Below are 17,427 nucleotides of genomic sequence, written 5' to 3'. Positions count from 1 at the left end.
CATATCACCCACCAAAGAATTTGCCAGTACACAGAACAGCATACACTTTCACCTCCTCTCATCCTCCACACTGTTCCCCTTAGTCTGGGACAAACATCCTTCTTCTATTCCCCCTTACTTTTTAAAAAACTTTTTATTTTAAAAAACTGATTTTTTACTTAAAGAAAAACCTCTGCTTAAACTTCACTCAACACAGAGTTAGCAGTGTCTCCCCCAACCCCTGGTTTAATTAGTTGCCCCTCCTCTGCACCTGACTTTTCTGACTACCCTTACCTTATCACACTTATTGGAATCATTGATTTTCTTATCTCTTCCATTAGACTCTGAATTTATTAAGGTCAGGATTATGGTACATTTCTCTATCCCAAGTGCCTATCATGGAGCCAGGCTCATAGTAGGGCATCAATACGTGTCTGGTCAATTAATGTAATGGTTTTTGGGTGGGAAACAAGGACGAGAGTGTGGTACTGATTTCAACTGAAGCTGCTGGAGTTTTTAAGGATGATTGGCACTTTAAAGAAAGTGGAAAATAGTGATAACGTTGGCTTAAGAAAAGTGGGGTCTAAAAGGAGTGGGACAGATGAGTGCTATTTAGTTGAATAGGGGACCATCTGCAGTAGAATCATCCAGGGCGCTTGTGAAAACTACAGGTTCCATCTTAGCTCCCACCCACCACTCTCCATTCTGATGTGTAAATCTAGTTGTGTAAATCTGGTTTTACCTTTAAAGGAAGCTCCTTAAGAAGATTCTTAGCACATGAACAGAGAGCCTTAAACTCCTAGAAGGAACTCTGGCAGCTCTGGGCAAGTTCTTGAAGAAAGAGAATGATGACAGGATAAAAATGGAGCTTTGGGGGACTGGGCATGGTTCCTCACACCTGTAGTCCCAGCACTTTGGGAGGCCTAGGTGGCAGATCACCTGAGGTCAGGAGTTCGAGACCAGCCTGGCCAACATGGTAAAACCCCATCTCTACTAGAAATACAAAATTTAGCCAGGTATGGTGGCAGGCACCTTTAACCCCAGCTACTGGGAAGGCTGAGGCACGAGGATTGCTTAAACCTGAGAGGTGGAGGTTGCAGTGAGCCAAGATCTTGCCATTGCACTCCAGCCTGGGCAACAAGGATGAAACTCTCTCTCAAAGGAGCTTTTGGAAGGGCATAGTCTGGTGGTCTGCAAAATAGACTGGGGGAAGAGAAATCTCAGAAGTAAGGGTGAGCTTCTATGAGTGCACTAAAGTGTTTAAATGGCAGGAATTGAAAGCTTGCACTGCAGGGTGTCACCAGAAGTGGAGAGTCAGTAGTCACCCAGGAAGCATGTTGAGAGATGATATAAGGAGCCTGGGTGACAGAATATAAGGGAGATATAAGAATGATGGAGGGGGAATTTTGAAACGACAACTGTGTTTTAGGGACCGTAGAAAAATGTCAGTTCCACTGATACACATGCTACTTCTGTCTGATTAGTTCTATTTCAACTTGATGTGACTGCGGTGTCTGGGAGGCATCCAGGTGAAAATGATATAGCCCATTGGCAGCGTGGCCTCAAGAATGACCAAAGGTCTGGGAGGAAGACAAAGATGTGGGAGAGTCAACAGCATGGGACAGGAAGGACAGAAGCCTGGAAATCTGAGTTCAGATTCTTAAAAAGTAAAAATCTGTAATGCTTTCTGACATGCATAATGTGATGATAGGATAGCAGGAGGAACTGGAAACTCTTGAAGGCAAACTGTGTTGACAATAATGAGCAAAAATAGACCTCTCGTGGACGGGAATCCCAAAGGATACTCTTCTATTGGAGAACTGAGAACCGAGGAGGGGGTGTGTGTGTGACGGGGCAGTAGTTCAAAGCGGGAGCAGAGGAGGGCACATGAACAAAGAAGAAACTTATCAGGAAATCCTAACATGCATCTATTTTAATGATCTCTCTTGCTAAAGAGGATTGCATTTTTTTAAAGCATATTCCTTTCATTCCTGCCCCTTGGTTGTGGTGTCATTTGAAACAAGCATGAGGTGTCATGTAGAATGGAACCAGATAACCAAAGCTCCATTTTCATGCTACCCTGAAATATGGCTTCAGAGAAGAAACATTCCTTTAAAACACATTTTGCCTGCGTTTCCCCTTTAATGAGCTAAGGGCAGCATCTATTTTGAAATGTAAAACAAAGTAAACTAACGCAGAGTACCTTAGTGCAGGCTGCTCTTGCATCCTAATCTCCCTTTGATATCCTAAGTGCAGTCCTCTAGCTCTGAGTAGATTGCCATCAGGACAGAAATTGCTGTTGGTGCTGAAAGGTTTTTTAATTACTTGAATACTCCAGTGTTTTCTGTTGTTCATCTGCATGATATACACTTGATGACTTTAGGTGGTAAATCCTTGAGAGTCTTTTCTGTGAATAAAGTTACATGCTTTGGAATAGGGTTGTCCAATCTTTTGGCTTTCCTGGGCCACACTGGAAGAAGAATTGTCTTGGGCCACACATAAAATACATTAACACTGGCCAGGCACGGTGGCTCACACCTGTAATCCCAGCACTTTGGAAGACCAAGGAGGGTGGATCACGAGGTCAGGAGATCAAGACCATCCTGGCCAACATGGTAAAACCCCATCTCTACTAAAATACAAAAAGTTAGCTGGGCATGTTGGCGCACACCTGTAGTCCCAGCTACTCAGGAGTCTGAGGCAGGGGAATTGCTCGAACCTGGGAGGCAGAGGGGGCAATGAGCCGAGATTGTGCCACTGCACTCCAGCCTGGCAACAAAGCAAGACTCATCTCAAACAAACAAACAAACAAACAAACAAAAACATTAACACTAACGATAGTTGATGAGCTTTAAAAAAAATCACGAAAAAAATCTCATAACGTTTTAAGAAAGTTTACAAATTTGTGTTGGGCCACATGTGGCCCACAGGCCGCAGGTCGTACGAGCTTGCTTTAGAATAATAAAGCAGGGAATCATCAGTAAGAGTCATACATTTTCTCCTGTTTTATAAAGGTAGCTGAAAGGCAAACAGGAGAAGAAAGCAAAAACAATGGCCTAACTGTGGTGTGAGGGCTCTTTTTAAAGTTATATATTAATTTGAATGTATTGAATGAATATTGATTTGCCTACATTCTTCAGTGGAATTCCTGTCATTGGCATTTTATCTGTTGCACTCCAACAGGTAAAATGAAGCAGTTGGATAAGATTTCTAGACTATTTTCCAAACTATAATGCAGAATATGACCAAGGGATTTCTTTTCCTTCAGAGATGTGAATATTTTCCTGTATTAGAGTCCTAAAAGCTCCTAAGAGTCTCTTAAGTTCATAGATCATCTTTGGATAATAACCTTGACTTCTGCCCACCTCCTGGTTATTTCTGCCTTCTGACTTCCTTTAATCGTCAATGCATCCTGAAGCCAACTTGCCAAGTTGCTTAAGCCCAATGCTTCATGAAGGCATAAGAGGCTGATTGTACTCAAGTTTTCCATGAATGCTTAACTGTTGCTGTAGTCCCCCTGGATGCCGTGGCTCATAGAAACATATTGGTGTCGAGACCTGTACTTCCTTCTGACGTAGAAACCGTCGTTGTTTCAGGGTGATTTATAAAAGGCACAGGAACCTCTTTCTCAGTGACTTAGTAAAGTATGATGTTAAAGTAACTTTTTGGGAGTTTTAGACTTCTGGAAATTACATCCTCTGTGGTGCATCTCGTTTATCAGTCTTGTCTTATAACAAGTATTTATAAATAGACACAAAAATGATTATAAGAAAGAATAATGAACTGTAAAATATGTGAATTGTATTAATTTATATCTATCAAATAGGGTTTACTTATCATTACCTCCAGTAACATTCATTTTAAAATATTATATAAACCCTATTTTTCCATTATAAAAGCAGTAAATGTTTCACTTAAAAAAACATTGTAGAAGGGTATAGAGTAAGATGTAGAAATTCTTCATACTTTAGCTTTCAGTACCACTCTCCAAAAGCAATCACGTGTTAAGTTTCTTTGCATAAATTTTCTGAGCATATACAATTTTACGTATATTTCTACGTACTCATTTTTTACACAAATAGTCATGCTATGCTTACTTGTCTACTTCTTGCTTTGTTTTTTCACTGAAAATACCTGGCCTCTGTCATATCAATGTTTCAGTCAGCCTCATTCTTTTTAATAATTGCGTGGTATTTCATTATGTGTGTGTTCCATATATATATATATATATATATATATATATACTTTTTTTCTTTTTTTTTTTTTGAGATGGAGTTTCACTCTTGTCCCCCAGACTGGAGCACAATGGTGTGATCTTGGCTCACTGTAGTCTCCACCTCCTGGGTTCAAGTGATTATCCTGCTTCATCCTCCCAAGTAGCTGGGATTACAAGCATGCACCACCACACTCATCTAATTTTTTGTATTTTTAGTAGAGACAGGGTTTCACCATGTTGGGCAGGCTGGTCTCGAATTCCTGGCCTCAAGTAATCCACCCGCCTCGGCCTCCCAGAGTGCTGGGATTACAGGTGTGAACCACCATGCCCGGCCTACATACCATAATTTTTTGATGAGCATTTAAGTAACCAGTTTATATCTGGTTGTCGTTGAAGTTATATTGTCCTAATTGCAAACAATGAATATTCCTAGAAGTGAAATTACTGAACCAAGGAGCACGTGTTTTACATTTCCATGAGATGTTTCCAAATTACCTTCCAAAGAGCTTGCACAAATTTATACATTTTACCAATATTGTCTGAAGGTTTTTCCACACCCTCATTTACCAGTCTTTCTTTGAGGTTTGAAATGTTTAATATTCTAATAGATGAAAATTGTTGCTTTTTTAAGATATGCCTTTATTGAATGTATGTACTGAGTATTTTTTCCACAAGCCTAATAGCCATTTGAATATTTGTGTGAATCTCCTATTTTGTGTCCCTTCCCATTTTTTTCTTTTGGATCATTTGTGTCTTGCCACATTCATTTTTATGAAAGAAAAACAAATCATTTTCTAGGAGAGGCTGCCATTTAATAGATAATCCATCAGTAGTTCACAGGAATAAATACATATATTCTACACAAGGACACATGTATAAACACTCATCTACTTGGACCCCTAAAAGAAATAATAAATATGGCCACGTAGCCTAAGGAGAGAAAGAAAGTCTGTCTGGGATAGATGTGGGGACTGGCCTCACTCTTTCTACTGGTTTTCTATTGCTCTATAAAAACTGACCACAAACTTAGGAGACTCACAGTTTCCCTGGGACAGGAGTCCCACAAGGCTAAAGTCAAGGTGTTGGCTGTGTTTTCACGTGAAGCTCTGGATCCTCTTCTAAGTTCATGTGGTTGTGGCAGGACTTGGTTCCTTGCAACTATAGGACTGATTTCCCTTCCTTGCTGCCTGTCAGCTGGGAGCCACTCTCAGTTCCTATGGCTGCCCACATTCCATTCCATCTGGCCCCCTCCATCTCAAAAGTCAGCAAAGGGGAATCTCCTTTGTGTTGAATCCTTTTTGTGCTTCCAATCTCTGACCTCTAGACCCAAAACTGAGTTCATGTGATTAGGACAAGCCCAAGTGGATTACCTATCAAATGAACCGTAAAAGCCTTCCACAGCAGCCCCTAAATTAGTGTTTGATTGGAAGAGGTGTATGTGCAGTGGGGCCAGAAGTCTTGGGGACCGTCTTTAATTCTGCCCACCACATGTTCCACCTGCCTTCCTTGACAGAAGCAGACAGAACTCATACCTTTTGCCTTAGGAAATCATGGTGAAACATCCAATGCCAGAGGAAGGAGCTAGCATCCATCTAACACCATGTACAACAAAATACATCCATATGGGTCAAAGATCTGGATGTGAGGGCCTCGCACACTGTCTCACACCTATAGTCTCAGCAGTTTGGGAAGCCAAGGCAGGAGGATTGCTTGAAAGTAGTAGTTTGAGACCAGCCTGGGTAACATAGCAAGACCTAAAAAAAAGGCATTAGCTGGGCGTAGTGGTGCACATCTGTAGCCCTAGCTACTTGGGAGGCTGAGGTGGAAGGGTTGTTGGAGCCCAGCAGTTTGAGGCTACAGTGAGCCATGATCATACCACTGTACTCACCGTACTGGGCAACAGGGCAAGACCCTATCTCTTAAAAGGAAAAAAATCTTGATGTGAGCAGAAAGCTGGAGAGAAAATCTAGGAAACCGCTTATACAACGTATACAATGTAGGGGGTGGGGACAGGGTCAGGCAGACCTTCCTTGACTAAGGATCCAAACCTGGTATTTCTGACTCCAACATCTCCCTTCTTGACCCCCACACTGTATGGCCCACCCAGAGGACAGGTCATTCACTGGCTGCCTAAAGGATTTTGAGTTCTCTAACCTTGCTGTTTCTTCTTGGTACCAGTGTGATCACAGTATGCGTTTGTGAGATGCTGACCTTGGGTGTTCAATAGAACAGAATGAACTGACCAGAAACTAAGTAGGTGAGCCACTAAAGGGAAACTGTATTGATGAGCATTAGTCTAACAGAATTCTAAAAGAACCCTCTCCCCTCCCTGTCTCTCTCTCTTTCACCCTCCCACCTGCTGCTGCGATTCAGGCGCATTATACATGACTTGCTTGAGACTGAAGAGATGTATATAAAAGAGATTAAAAGCATAATTGATGTAAGTAGATTGGGGGAGTGGGTATCAAGCATATATTCAAACTGCAGACATTTTGTTGTACAAAAAGACTCAAAATAGTTGCCATAAGTCTCCAGAATTCCCACCAAGGTTTCAGGTCTTAAAATATTACAAGTGTCTCCAGTAGGAATAAGAGCATTCCTGTGGTTTCTTGATCCGTGTAGCCAAATAGTTTCCAAAGAATTATGCCAGTTCACACTGATTCCAGCAATGCCCAAATAGGTTTACCATCTTCTTGCCTACAAAGGATATTATAAGTGTTCCTGATACTTTAATAAGGGAAGATTATTTCTTGTTTTTTTTTTAAGTAGCCTTTTTTCTTAAGAGTAAAAATGCATGTTTCCCCTATTTTCCTAAGGGAATAGTCTTAAGGAAAAAATTATATGTACACAATTATTTATAATCACATTTTTACAATAAAATATTAGAAGCAACCCAAATGTCCAATAAAAAGGGAATGTTTAGTAAATTATGATATATATGCTGAATAAACATTATTCAGATATTAAACAATTATTATTGGGCTGGGCGCAGTGGCTCACACCTGTAATCCCAACACTTTGGGAGGCCGAGGCAGGTGGATCGCCTGAGATCAGAAGTTCGAGACCAGCCTGGCCAACATGGTGAAACCCCGTCTCTACTGAAAATACAAAAATTAGCCATGTGTGGTGGTACATGCCTGTAATTCCAGCTACTTGGGAGTCTGAAACAGGAGAATCACTTGAACACGGGAGATGGAGGTTGCAGTGAGCCGAGACCACGCCATTGCCCTCTAGCCTGGGCAAGAAGAGCAAAACTTCGTCTCAAAAATAATAATAATCATAATAGTCATAGCAATTGTATCAGGTCACAAAACAATGGGTACATTTTCCCTTCTTTTACATTAAACCTGTGTAACACAAACATTTTTAAATGTATTTGCTCTTCCCACAAAAATGCCATTTTATTATCATTGCCATTAAGCCATCTCCTTCTGAAAGTGGGCACATGAGGAAAATGATATCAAAAGAAAGTACTCGATACAATAGCTTTCAAGAAACAAGTGTGCTATATTCTTCAATTATTTCACTAAAGTTTTGGTTTTTGGAGTAGCTAATTCAGATGATCTCTGGTATGTTCCTGTTTGTAACACCTACCTTGTTTCCACCTCTGCAGGGATATATCACTCCAATGGATTTTATCTGGCTAAAGCATCTAATTCCAGATGTTCTTCAGAATAACAAGGACTTTCTCTTTGGGAATATTAGCGAACTTTACGAATTTCACAACAGGTATATAATAATTCATGTTATCAGAAAGAATGGAGAGTAAGAGAAGGGTGGAAATGAGACTGATGGAACTGGGGGATGAAAATGCTTAGATGTTTTCAGGTTTAAGCTAGTGGTTTGGAGTCAGTGGATTGGATTGGGGTGGGTTGGAGTGAAAGGGGAGGAGAAGCCCCACAGGATCCCTGGGGAGGAAGGGAAGAGGCATCAAAGGAGCATGCACCTGGTGTCAGACATCCATATTGTATGCAGTTGAGTGTTCCTTTGTTTATTTATTTATGCATCAGCATTTTTTGAGTACCTGTTCTATGCCAGGCGCTGTGATCAGCATTGAGAATACAAAGATGACCAAGATACACATCTACATACCATTATCATAAGGGGATGCTGGGAACTAGGCTGTTAGAAAATGCTGACTGCTCAAACAAGTTGTACTTTTAACCCAGGGCTGCTTAGATACTGAGTTCTAGAGAATTGCAGGAATAAGGGACTTTGGAAATCATCTTCAAACACTTTCATGTTACACATGTGGGAATGGTAACATGTTGACTCTCTTTATTTGCTATGATGACCCCAAGATTGCACACCTAATTCACAGAGGGAGAAAAGCTGCTTGGTGAATTGAACCACAGTTGTTTCCTAACCCCATCCCTCGTCCATTGGTCAGACACAAAATTAAAATGGAAACCCACTTCCGCTAATTTCCCCAGAGAAGTTATGTAGCGTCTTTGAGCCCCAGGTTTTATATTTATGAAACCCTATCTTGCAGGGTTTGGTTGAGGATTAAATGAGATATTATTTGAGGAGCACTTAGCTTATGCCTGGCTTATAGTAAGCTCTCAATGATATTAGTAATAGCAACAGCAGCAGCAACAGTTCTTATGAACGTTGTTTTCATGTAACAGGGAGCATCAGTGAGTGTATCCAGTCTGTCTATGACTAGTGCTTAGAATTACCAGAACAGCTGTGTTCTGATAATTTGAGATGATCCTGACCCGCTGTGCCTTCTAAGTAGTTCTCATTTCTCCTCTCTTTCTCAACTAGTCCTTCTCATTCTCTTTCTTAGTTTTCTTTTTGTGAACCTAAGGCAACAGATCAAACAAATTAAAGTTGTGAGTGATTTCAGGGTAATTGTAGTAATGCCTCAGAATACAGCTTTTTCTTTCTGAATCAATGTGTAGAAGACAAGGTAAGAGCAAGAAGGCCTGGAGAACATTTTTGTAGGCACCTCTTAAAACCTTATGTGATTGTACTTAAAAAAATAATTATCTGCATGTAAAAATCAAAACATTCTTACTTGTATACTTTTATTTTTCCAGGACTTTTCTAAAAGAGTTGGAAAAGTGTGCTGAGAACCCTGAACTTCTGGCACATTGCTTTCTCAAGAGAGTAAGTCTGTGCTCCCAGTAAATAACCATGTTAAAGTCAGGCCTTACTTTTCTGTATTAAGAGGTAAGGACAAATGGAAACACCAATGGTCTAAAAACATATCTGCTTCCCCCCCACTCCAAGCTTTACTGAAATATAATTGGCAAATAAAAATCGCATATATTCAAACTATACAACTTGATGGTTTGATATACTTACACCCTGTGAAATGATTACCACAATCAAGTTAATGAATACATTCATTACCATTGTGTGTGTGTATGTATATATATATATAATACATATATATATATATATAAAAAATCTAAAAAAGTTGATTTTATATCATTGAAGTAGAAGGGTGGTTTCCAGGGGCTGAAGTCTAAAGGAAGTAGGGAGATGTTGGTCACAGGGTGCAAACTTGCAGTTATGAGATGAGCAAGTTCTGAAGATGTAATGCACAGCATGGCGACTATCATGGAATAATACTGCACTGTATACTTGAAATTTGCCAAGACAGTATATCTTGTATCTGCCCTTTGAATGGAAAACATGAGTTGGCCTCCCAACTTTATTTGACTTTATCCAAGGTGAGAATGAGTACAATTTGACTGAGCTCACACTGATATGCGGGAGTAACTGCAAGCCTGGCTTCCTGCATAGCCCCATGAAATGGAAGGCTGGCCACCCATTGTCCCCAAAGCAGAGGTTACTCTTCTGAATGACTCAACTGTGTTTTAAAACAAGAATCATACAGTGAGATTAGAGTCCCACAATAAAGCTGTATTAATGCTCTCAAGAGGAGAAGCATTGGTGTTAAACTAAAAATCTCAGAAAATACATTTTATTTCCATTCTATTTTTTACAACATAGAGGATGATTAGAAAATTTTAAACTACAACCTCTTTTAGGCTTAGTACTCAATTTGTGAATGTCTTGGCCTACAACATACCTCCAACTACCCCTTCTTCCCACCTCCCATACTTCTTCCTTCTTTCCCTGTTTCTCCATCCTGTTTTGGGCAACAAATAGGCTGTCTGGGCCAGTGGGAGCTGCCAAAGAGAAATGTTTCACCCAACACCATTCCCCACCAAGTGCTTTCTAGGACGCGACTGTAGAGATGATCCTGATGCCCCGTGCCTTCTAAATGGTTCTCGTTTCTCCTCTCTTTCTCAACTAGTCCTTCTCATTCTCTTTCTTATTTTTCTTTTTGTGAACTCAAGGCAACAGATCAAACAACTTAAAGTTGTAAGCAACTCATATTATGACTGAGGCTGAGAGCAATACTTATGATAACTGGAAGAAAACAAAGCCCCCAGGTTTCAAGATATTTGACATTAATGGAGAGAAGGAATCTTCAATGCTCAGAGCCCTTTGGTGGCCCCATATGGCTTTCCATGTCACCTCATCATAGGTGTTAAGCTCTGAGTAACTGTTCTAGCTCCTTAACCGGTCTGAACATTTTTCAAGGGCCATCTGTCTTAAGTGTGTGTGTCATTTTTTTCCTGGAGGGAATAGCAAAGGACGGTTGCTGTAGTTCTTATGCTTAAAGTGACCACTTACAACCTCTTGGGACAAAGCAAGAGCTATAGAAATGGAAGTCATTCACCATAGCAATGTATTTGGGAGTCGAACAGGCATCATTGAAGCTGCGAGGGAAGAAATCATCTGTGTTGGCATATGATGGAAGTCCAGAGTTGGGCTGAGCAGGACAGGGACACAGACTTCGGCAAGGAGGTGGCTGCATGGGCTTCTCCAGCAGAGTGGCATGGGATCTGTGGCCAGCACAGCCGCTGTGGGCCAGGCTCCCTGATAGAGCAAGTGAAGCTGGCAGGCTGACTCCAGAGGCTTGAAGTGTGCTCTCTCTCTGGGATATTGGCAGATGTGTGCCTACCTCTCAGCGTCTTTGATACCATGAGAATACAGGTTGAGCAGCACCTTGAGTCCTCCTTGCTCTCCAGCTCCGAAACAGTCACATAACATTTCCTGTCTCAGAGTCTTGTGCTGCAGGTTGAAAGTGATGTTTGAGGCAGAGCCTGTCACTTTGAGGGTTGCCCAAATCACTGAGATCCATATTGGTTGCCCAATCTACCACATCTCCCCTCTGGCATGTTTCCATCTTTTGGTTGTTTCTTGGGCTTCTTTGTAGGGTTGGTGTCACGATGACCACAAGGAACGGGTGGGGAGAGAAAAGAGGGGGCCATCAACCACCAGCCTCTTTTCTGTCAGTTTTACTACTCATTGCAGACCTGTTGTGGGGAGATGTCGATGTCCTGGACAAAGGGCAGGAAAAGAATGATAAAGATAAAAACCAATTCCTGTTTGTGAGTCTACTTATGTATTTACCAATAGCCCTTGTAGATGTTCCCAGAGCACTCTGTGCCCATCTATGTCCAGTAGTTATGGTTGTTTATAGCCTTCTGTTTCTCTCTCCATCACACACGCATCCCAACATAAGATTACTTACTGTGCACCCCCAATTCCTTACACATTAGAGTACTCTGGCTTGTTGAATGAATGAATAAACTGTGTTATCCTGTCCACTTACTGAAAAATGCTACCTGATTAATTTGTTCTAATTTTTTCCCACCTAGAAAGAAGATCTTCAGATATATTTTAAATACCATAAGAATCTGCCCCGAGCTAGGGCAATCTGGCAAGAGTGTCAAGACTGCGCCTACTTTGGGGTAATGTTGAGAAGACAGAGTCTCCCACAGATTGTTCCTGGAAAATGTTTCTATGCATCAAGTTGTTAAAGAAATCAAAAGTGGGACTAGGGAGAGGAATTAGACATTGGGATTTATGTTTACTTAAATTGTCCCATACTTTGAAATTACACATGAAAAGTTTCGACACAGTCTTTGGTCTCTATGGGATAGGCCTGTGAGGAGCACCTATATCTGGTGAGAAAACCAGTGTCTTCTTCTAGGATGGGTTTTTAAAATGAAACTAAGTCAAAAATATCACACTTTGGGCTACCTGGAATGATATCTACAAACCATCTGTATCCTTCAGGCTCCAGATGGCCTGAATAGACTCTGGCAGCCCCCAGCTTGAAGACAGGCAGCCTTCTTTTCAGAAGGACTTGAAATGCCCCACTGTTTTCTAGTGAACTTGCTTTCTAAAAGAAATAAATGGTTCTGCTTCCCTAGATGCCTGTAAAAATCTTAGCCAAACCGTCCTCTTTCCTCTTTCTCTTATTTCACGCACTGTTCCTAGGGGACAGAACAACCCCACAGCCTTATGGAGCTGCTCGACAGCTGCCCCTATTGTCCAGGAAAAGCAATTCTGTGTTTTGTACCTAAATGCTGCCACTTTTATTCTGTGTGTATTGTTTGTTTTATGTTGTTTCTATTTGGCTTTTAAAGGTATGCCAGCGCCAACTGGATCACAATCTCCCTCTTTTTAAGTATCTTAAAGGACCAAGCCAGAGACTTATAAAATACCAGATGCTGTTGAAGGTAAAATCAATGAGACTTCCATTGTGGGAAACCAGGCGCCTGCACTATGGTGCCCTTGTCGTTATGCATGTAGAGCTGTGCCTTGGTCTTCTAAGGCTGAAGATGTGTCCATCCTGCCGGCTTTTTCTTTTCCTCCAACTCTAAATCAGCCCTCTTCAAGGTGGAGTAAGACCAAAGAATCATAGAGTTGGAGGGCACCTGAGGGCCTCACTAGTCTAATGTGTAGCTCAGGGCATGAATCACTAAGGAGCCTGGCTTAGGGGAGGAGAGCTCTTTGGGAGCGAGAGTGTGATTTTCCACAAAGTTACTGTTTTATGGGCATTTTAACTTATGGAAGGGAGAAGACAAAACTGAAGTCTTCTCTCCTTTTGCAGCGCTGACCTCCATTCTTAGATTTAGGATCTTACCCTGAGAGCAGCCTAACAGAATGAACTTTGCTATATCTGAACCCTGAACCCCTAAGTGGTTCTGTCTCTCTCTGTCTCTCTGACCTTTGCCCCTCCTTAGTGATAAGTCATTGACACTAGCACATCTGCAGGCAAGCATTCTCAGACACCCCAAACAGGATTTGAGGGCCTATCATGGCTGGTTTTCCATGTGTGAGCTTGAGGGAAAGGTTTGGGCCACCGCGGTACGTTGTCTGTTGAATTAACCTCTATGAGGCATTTAGGTAGCTCTTGCCCAGTGGCCACTGTCTCTTAATAAAAAAAAACAAACAAAAACAAGCACCTACTGTTTACTGGGTGCTTCCCCATGTGTATTTCTTTTTTTGTTTTGTTTTGTTTTGTTTTGAGATAGAGTGTGACTCTGCCCAGGCTGGAGTACAGTGGCGCAATATCAGCTCACTGCAACCTCTGCCTCCCAGGTTCAAGCAATTCTCCTGCCTCAGCCTCCCGAGTAGCTGGGATTACAGGCATGCCACCATGCCTGGCTAATTTTTGTATTTTTAGTAGAGACAGAGTTTCATCATGTTGGTCAGGCTGGTCTTGAACTCCTGACCTTGTGATCCACCCACCTCAGCCTCCCAAAGTGCTGGGATTACAGTATTTCTTTTTTTTTTCTTTTTTTTTTTTTGAGACGGAGTCTCGCTCTGTAGCCCAGGCTGGAGTGCAGTGGCCGGATCTCAGCTCACTGCAAGCTCCGCCTCCCGGGTTCACGCCATTCTCCGGCCTCAGCCTCCCGAGTAGCTGGGACTACAGGCACTGCCACCTCGCCCAGCTATTTTTTGTATTTCTTAGTAGAGACGGGGTTTCACCGTGTTAGCCAGGATGGTCTCGATCTCCTGACCTCGTGATCCGCCCATCTCGGCCTCCCAAAGTGCTGGGATTACAGGCTTGAGCCACCGCGCCCGGCCGGATTACAGTATTTCTTATTTAATCCCCACAATCAGACATACCAGCCATGCTCTGGACTGTGAAAAAACTGAGGCTCAGGAAGGTTAAGCTCATTGCCCAACAATCTCCCCTCGGAAAAAGTTACCCCTTTCAGGCCAGACATGATGACACACACCTGTAGTCCCAGCTACTTGCGAGGCAGAGGCAGGAGCATCCCTGAGTCCAGGAGTTCAAGGCTAACCTGGGCAACATAGCGAGACCTCATCTGTAAAAATAATTTAAGGCCCAGTGTGGTGGCTCACACCTGTAATCCTAGCACTTTGGGAGGCCAAGGTGCGCAGATCATGAGGTCAGGAGATCGAGACCATCCTGGCTAACAAGGTGAAATCCCGTCTCTACTAAAAATAAAAAAAATTAGCCAGGCGTGGTGGTGGGTGCCTGTAGTCCCAGCTACTCGGGAGGCTGAGGCAGGAGAATTGCGTGAACCTGGGAGGCGGAGCTTGCAGTGAGCCGAGATTGCGCCACTGCACTCCAGCCTAGGCAACAGAGCAACATTCTGTCTCAAAAAAAAAAATTTTTTTTTCAAAGTTACTCGTTTCAAGCTTTCCATTAGCAGTTTTAGCCTCAGCATACTCTGCCATTTGTCAGTTATGAGACCTTGACCTCTTGGGCCTTAGTTTTCCTCTATGTAAAATGAGGGTACTAGAACCTCCTCTGTAAGATCGTTATGAAGCAGATGATTAGCACATGCGGAGGGCTTGGCACAGCCCAGGAAGCTCTGCATGATGCGTAGCTGTTATCTTAGACACCGAGACTGTCACACCACCACAGAAATGAGGATAATGATCTGCTTCCTTCAGCGAGCAGCACCTCGGAGCATGTTTGACACAGCACTCACTCAAGGCTTCATGCTCCTCTGCATGTCCCATTGTCACTGTCATTCCTATTCTAGAAGTCCAACCTCTGGGCCCAGTGAGGAGTGAGCAGGATGTAAGTGATGGTCCTCCCTCCTTCAGCCTAGGCTCCAGCTTTCCCACAGAGGTGACATTTACACACGAGCTAGGTTCGTACCAGACGCAGAGGGCTGTGGGACATCGTCACTGGAAACACAGACTCGAGAGTTTAACAACCTGGGTCTGAATCCAGGCTCTGACCCTTCCAGGATGCGTGAACTCAGGCAAGTTACTTAACCTCTCTCAGCCTCAGATTTCTCACCCGTAGAATTAAGATAATAATAGTATTTTCCTGGAATGCTTGTTGGGAGCATTAAATGAGACAATACAGGTTAAAAGCACTTAGAAGGTTTTGTTAGCTGCCTTTCACTGAAGAAACAAGAGATAGAATTACTACAACATATTTCGCAGGGGGTCTGTGAGGAATTGTGGGGGCTACCCAAGGCAGACCAGAGCAGCGTCCCCACAGCTAAGCTTGCTGGTGCCTGTGAAACCAGCTCAGGCCATCGCATGCCTGCAAAGAAAGGAAAGACCTTGTAGTCCTGTCTAGGACCTTCTCTATCCCCAGGGGCGGAGCTTATTTTGCTTCTGCCACATATGAGCTGGCTTGACAGAGCATGAATGTTGGACTGATTGCTTTAGAAAGGATCATGGGGTCTTGGGGAGAGGGTGATCAGTGATAGCTTATACCATTAAAGACAAAGACTCATGAAACGTTGGGGAAAACGTGAACAAAATATGTAACAGATGGTCAGTATGCTTAATGAATCATGTGCTCTTGGAAATTATAATAAAAAGATGTGCAAAGGACATAGCAGTTTGCATAATAAACACCGCTAGTAGCAAACATTTTTTTAAAAAGTTCTACACCTCTAGTTATCTAAGGAAGTCAAAATAAAACAACAGTGAGGTAGGATTTCTCTTTTCATTCAATTGTTAAAGATTTTTTATTAAATGGTACTACCCCTTGTAGGCTAGGAGCTGGTGAGACAAGCTTTCCTATATAGCTGGCAGGAACACAGTCCTTCTGTGAAGAACTTGGAAATATGCCTCAAAACTATTAACATTTACAATTCCACTCTAGGAATTTAGCTTTAAGAAAAATGCACAAAAGTTATTATCATTATTATAGTAAAAAATATTGTTAAACCTAAATGTTTAATGATAAGGGGGACTATAATTCAATTATGGTTTATCTATAAAATATAACACGCTACCACAATCAAAGCCCATGTTTTAGAAAAATATAAGGGGAAAATATTCATGAGATATTGTTGAATGAGAAAAAGCAGTCTACAAAATAGGGTGTACAACATGATTCTAGGTTTGTGGAAAGAACCCTGTGCCAAATACATCATTTATTCTTTCCCTCTTACACATTTACACACGTTCTCAGTCAGCTTAGCACTGGTGACAGATAGTTTGCACAGTAGATTTTGTTGACAATCTACATTTTGATGGCAATCTACGTTTTAATTTTCAACAAGACTTTTGGGTTAATGCAGGGTCTGCTGGATTTCGAGTCTCCAGAAGATATGGAGCTAGACCCAGGTGAACTAGGAGGCTCGGCTAAGGTACTGGATATTAAATATTACATTTATATAACTGATTGTTAATGGTGTTTGTCTATGGGTCAGAGGATTTACAGCAATTTTACTTGGTGATCTTTATTGTCTAGATTTCCTAAAACTGTATGTATCCTATAACTCATAGTCAAGAAAAAAATCAAAGGCAATTTTAAAGTAGGGATTTGCAGCCCAAAGGGAAGTGGTAATGTATTTTCTTCCTTCCACATAATTTTTTTTTTTTCAGACAGAATCTCACTCTGTTGCCCAGGCTGGAGTGCAATGGTGCAATCTTGACTCACTGCAACCTCCACCTCCCGGGTTCAAGCGATTCTCCTGCCTCAGCCTCCCAAGTAGCTGGGATTACAGGTGCCCACCACCATGCCCAGCTAATTTTTTTATTTTTAGTAGAGACGGAGTTTCGCCATGTTAGCCAGACTGGTCTCTAACTCTTGACTTCAGGTGATCCACCCGCCTCGGCCTCCAAAGTGCTGGGATTACAGGCGTGAGCCACTGCGCCCAGCCAAAAAAAATTTTAATGGGAACAAAATTAAGCAAATACGTAAAATGCATACATAAAAGACTGGAAGTAAATAAATATGATAAAATGTCTGCTATGGTTTTCCTGAATGGTAGGATTATGTTTTCTTCTTTGTACCTCTTAGTGTATCTAATTTGTATGTGTTATGTCTTGTTCTCCTCTCTCTCTCTCTGTGTGTGTGTGTGTGTGTGTGTGTGTGTGTGTGTGTGTGTGTGTGTGAACTCTAAGAATCTGCCAAAGTTCCCTTAGAAGAAATGGTGACTGTGACCACATCAGGTTGGAAAGAA

General features: G+C 42.0%; 1 protein-coding gene across 7 annotated transcripts in view; it reads left to right on the top strand.

Annotated features, from left to right (window-relative positions):
* The window catches only part of MCF2L2 (MCF.2 cell line derived transforming sequence-like 2), a 254,021-nt gene that overhangs the window by 195,942 nt on the left and 40,652 nt on the right, over nt 1-17,427 (top strand). For 3 of the 7 annotated variants that reach the window (XM_065540255.2, XM_065540256.2, XM_045386555.3), the window contains 6 exons: nt 6,569-6,635; nt 7,809-7,924; nt 9,238-9,307; nt 11,881-11,973; nt 12,655-12,747; nt 16,540-16,608. In XM_065540255.2, the coding sequence (XP_065396327.1) occupies nt 6,569-6,635; nt 7,809-7,924; nt 9,238-9,307; nt 11,881-11,973; nt 12,655-12,747; nt 16,540-16,608 (508 nt within the window). Of the gene's footprint in view, nt 1-6,373; nt 6,453-6,568; nt 6,636-7,808; nt 7,925-9,237; nt 9,381-11,880; nt 11,974-12,654; nt 12,748-15,097; nt 15,259-16,539; nt 16,609-17,427 lie in introns of those variants that run through there. The other 4 variants (XR_012430895.1, XR_012430896.1, XR_012430897.1 and 1 more) reach the window with 4 other exon arrangements.

Source organism: Macaca fascicularis, chromosome 2 (assembly GCF_037993035.2).
Source record: "Macaca fascicularis isolate 582-1 chromosome 2, T2T-MFA8v1.1".
NCBI classification, from domain to species: domain Eukaryota; kingdom Metazoa; phylum Chordata; class Mammalia; order Primates; family Cercopithecidae; genus Macaca; species Macaca fascicularis.
The sequence above is the reverse complement of the archived record's forward strand: the minus strand, read 5'-3'. Positions and strand labels throughout refer to the sequence as shown.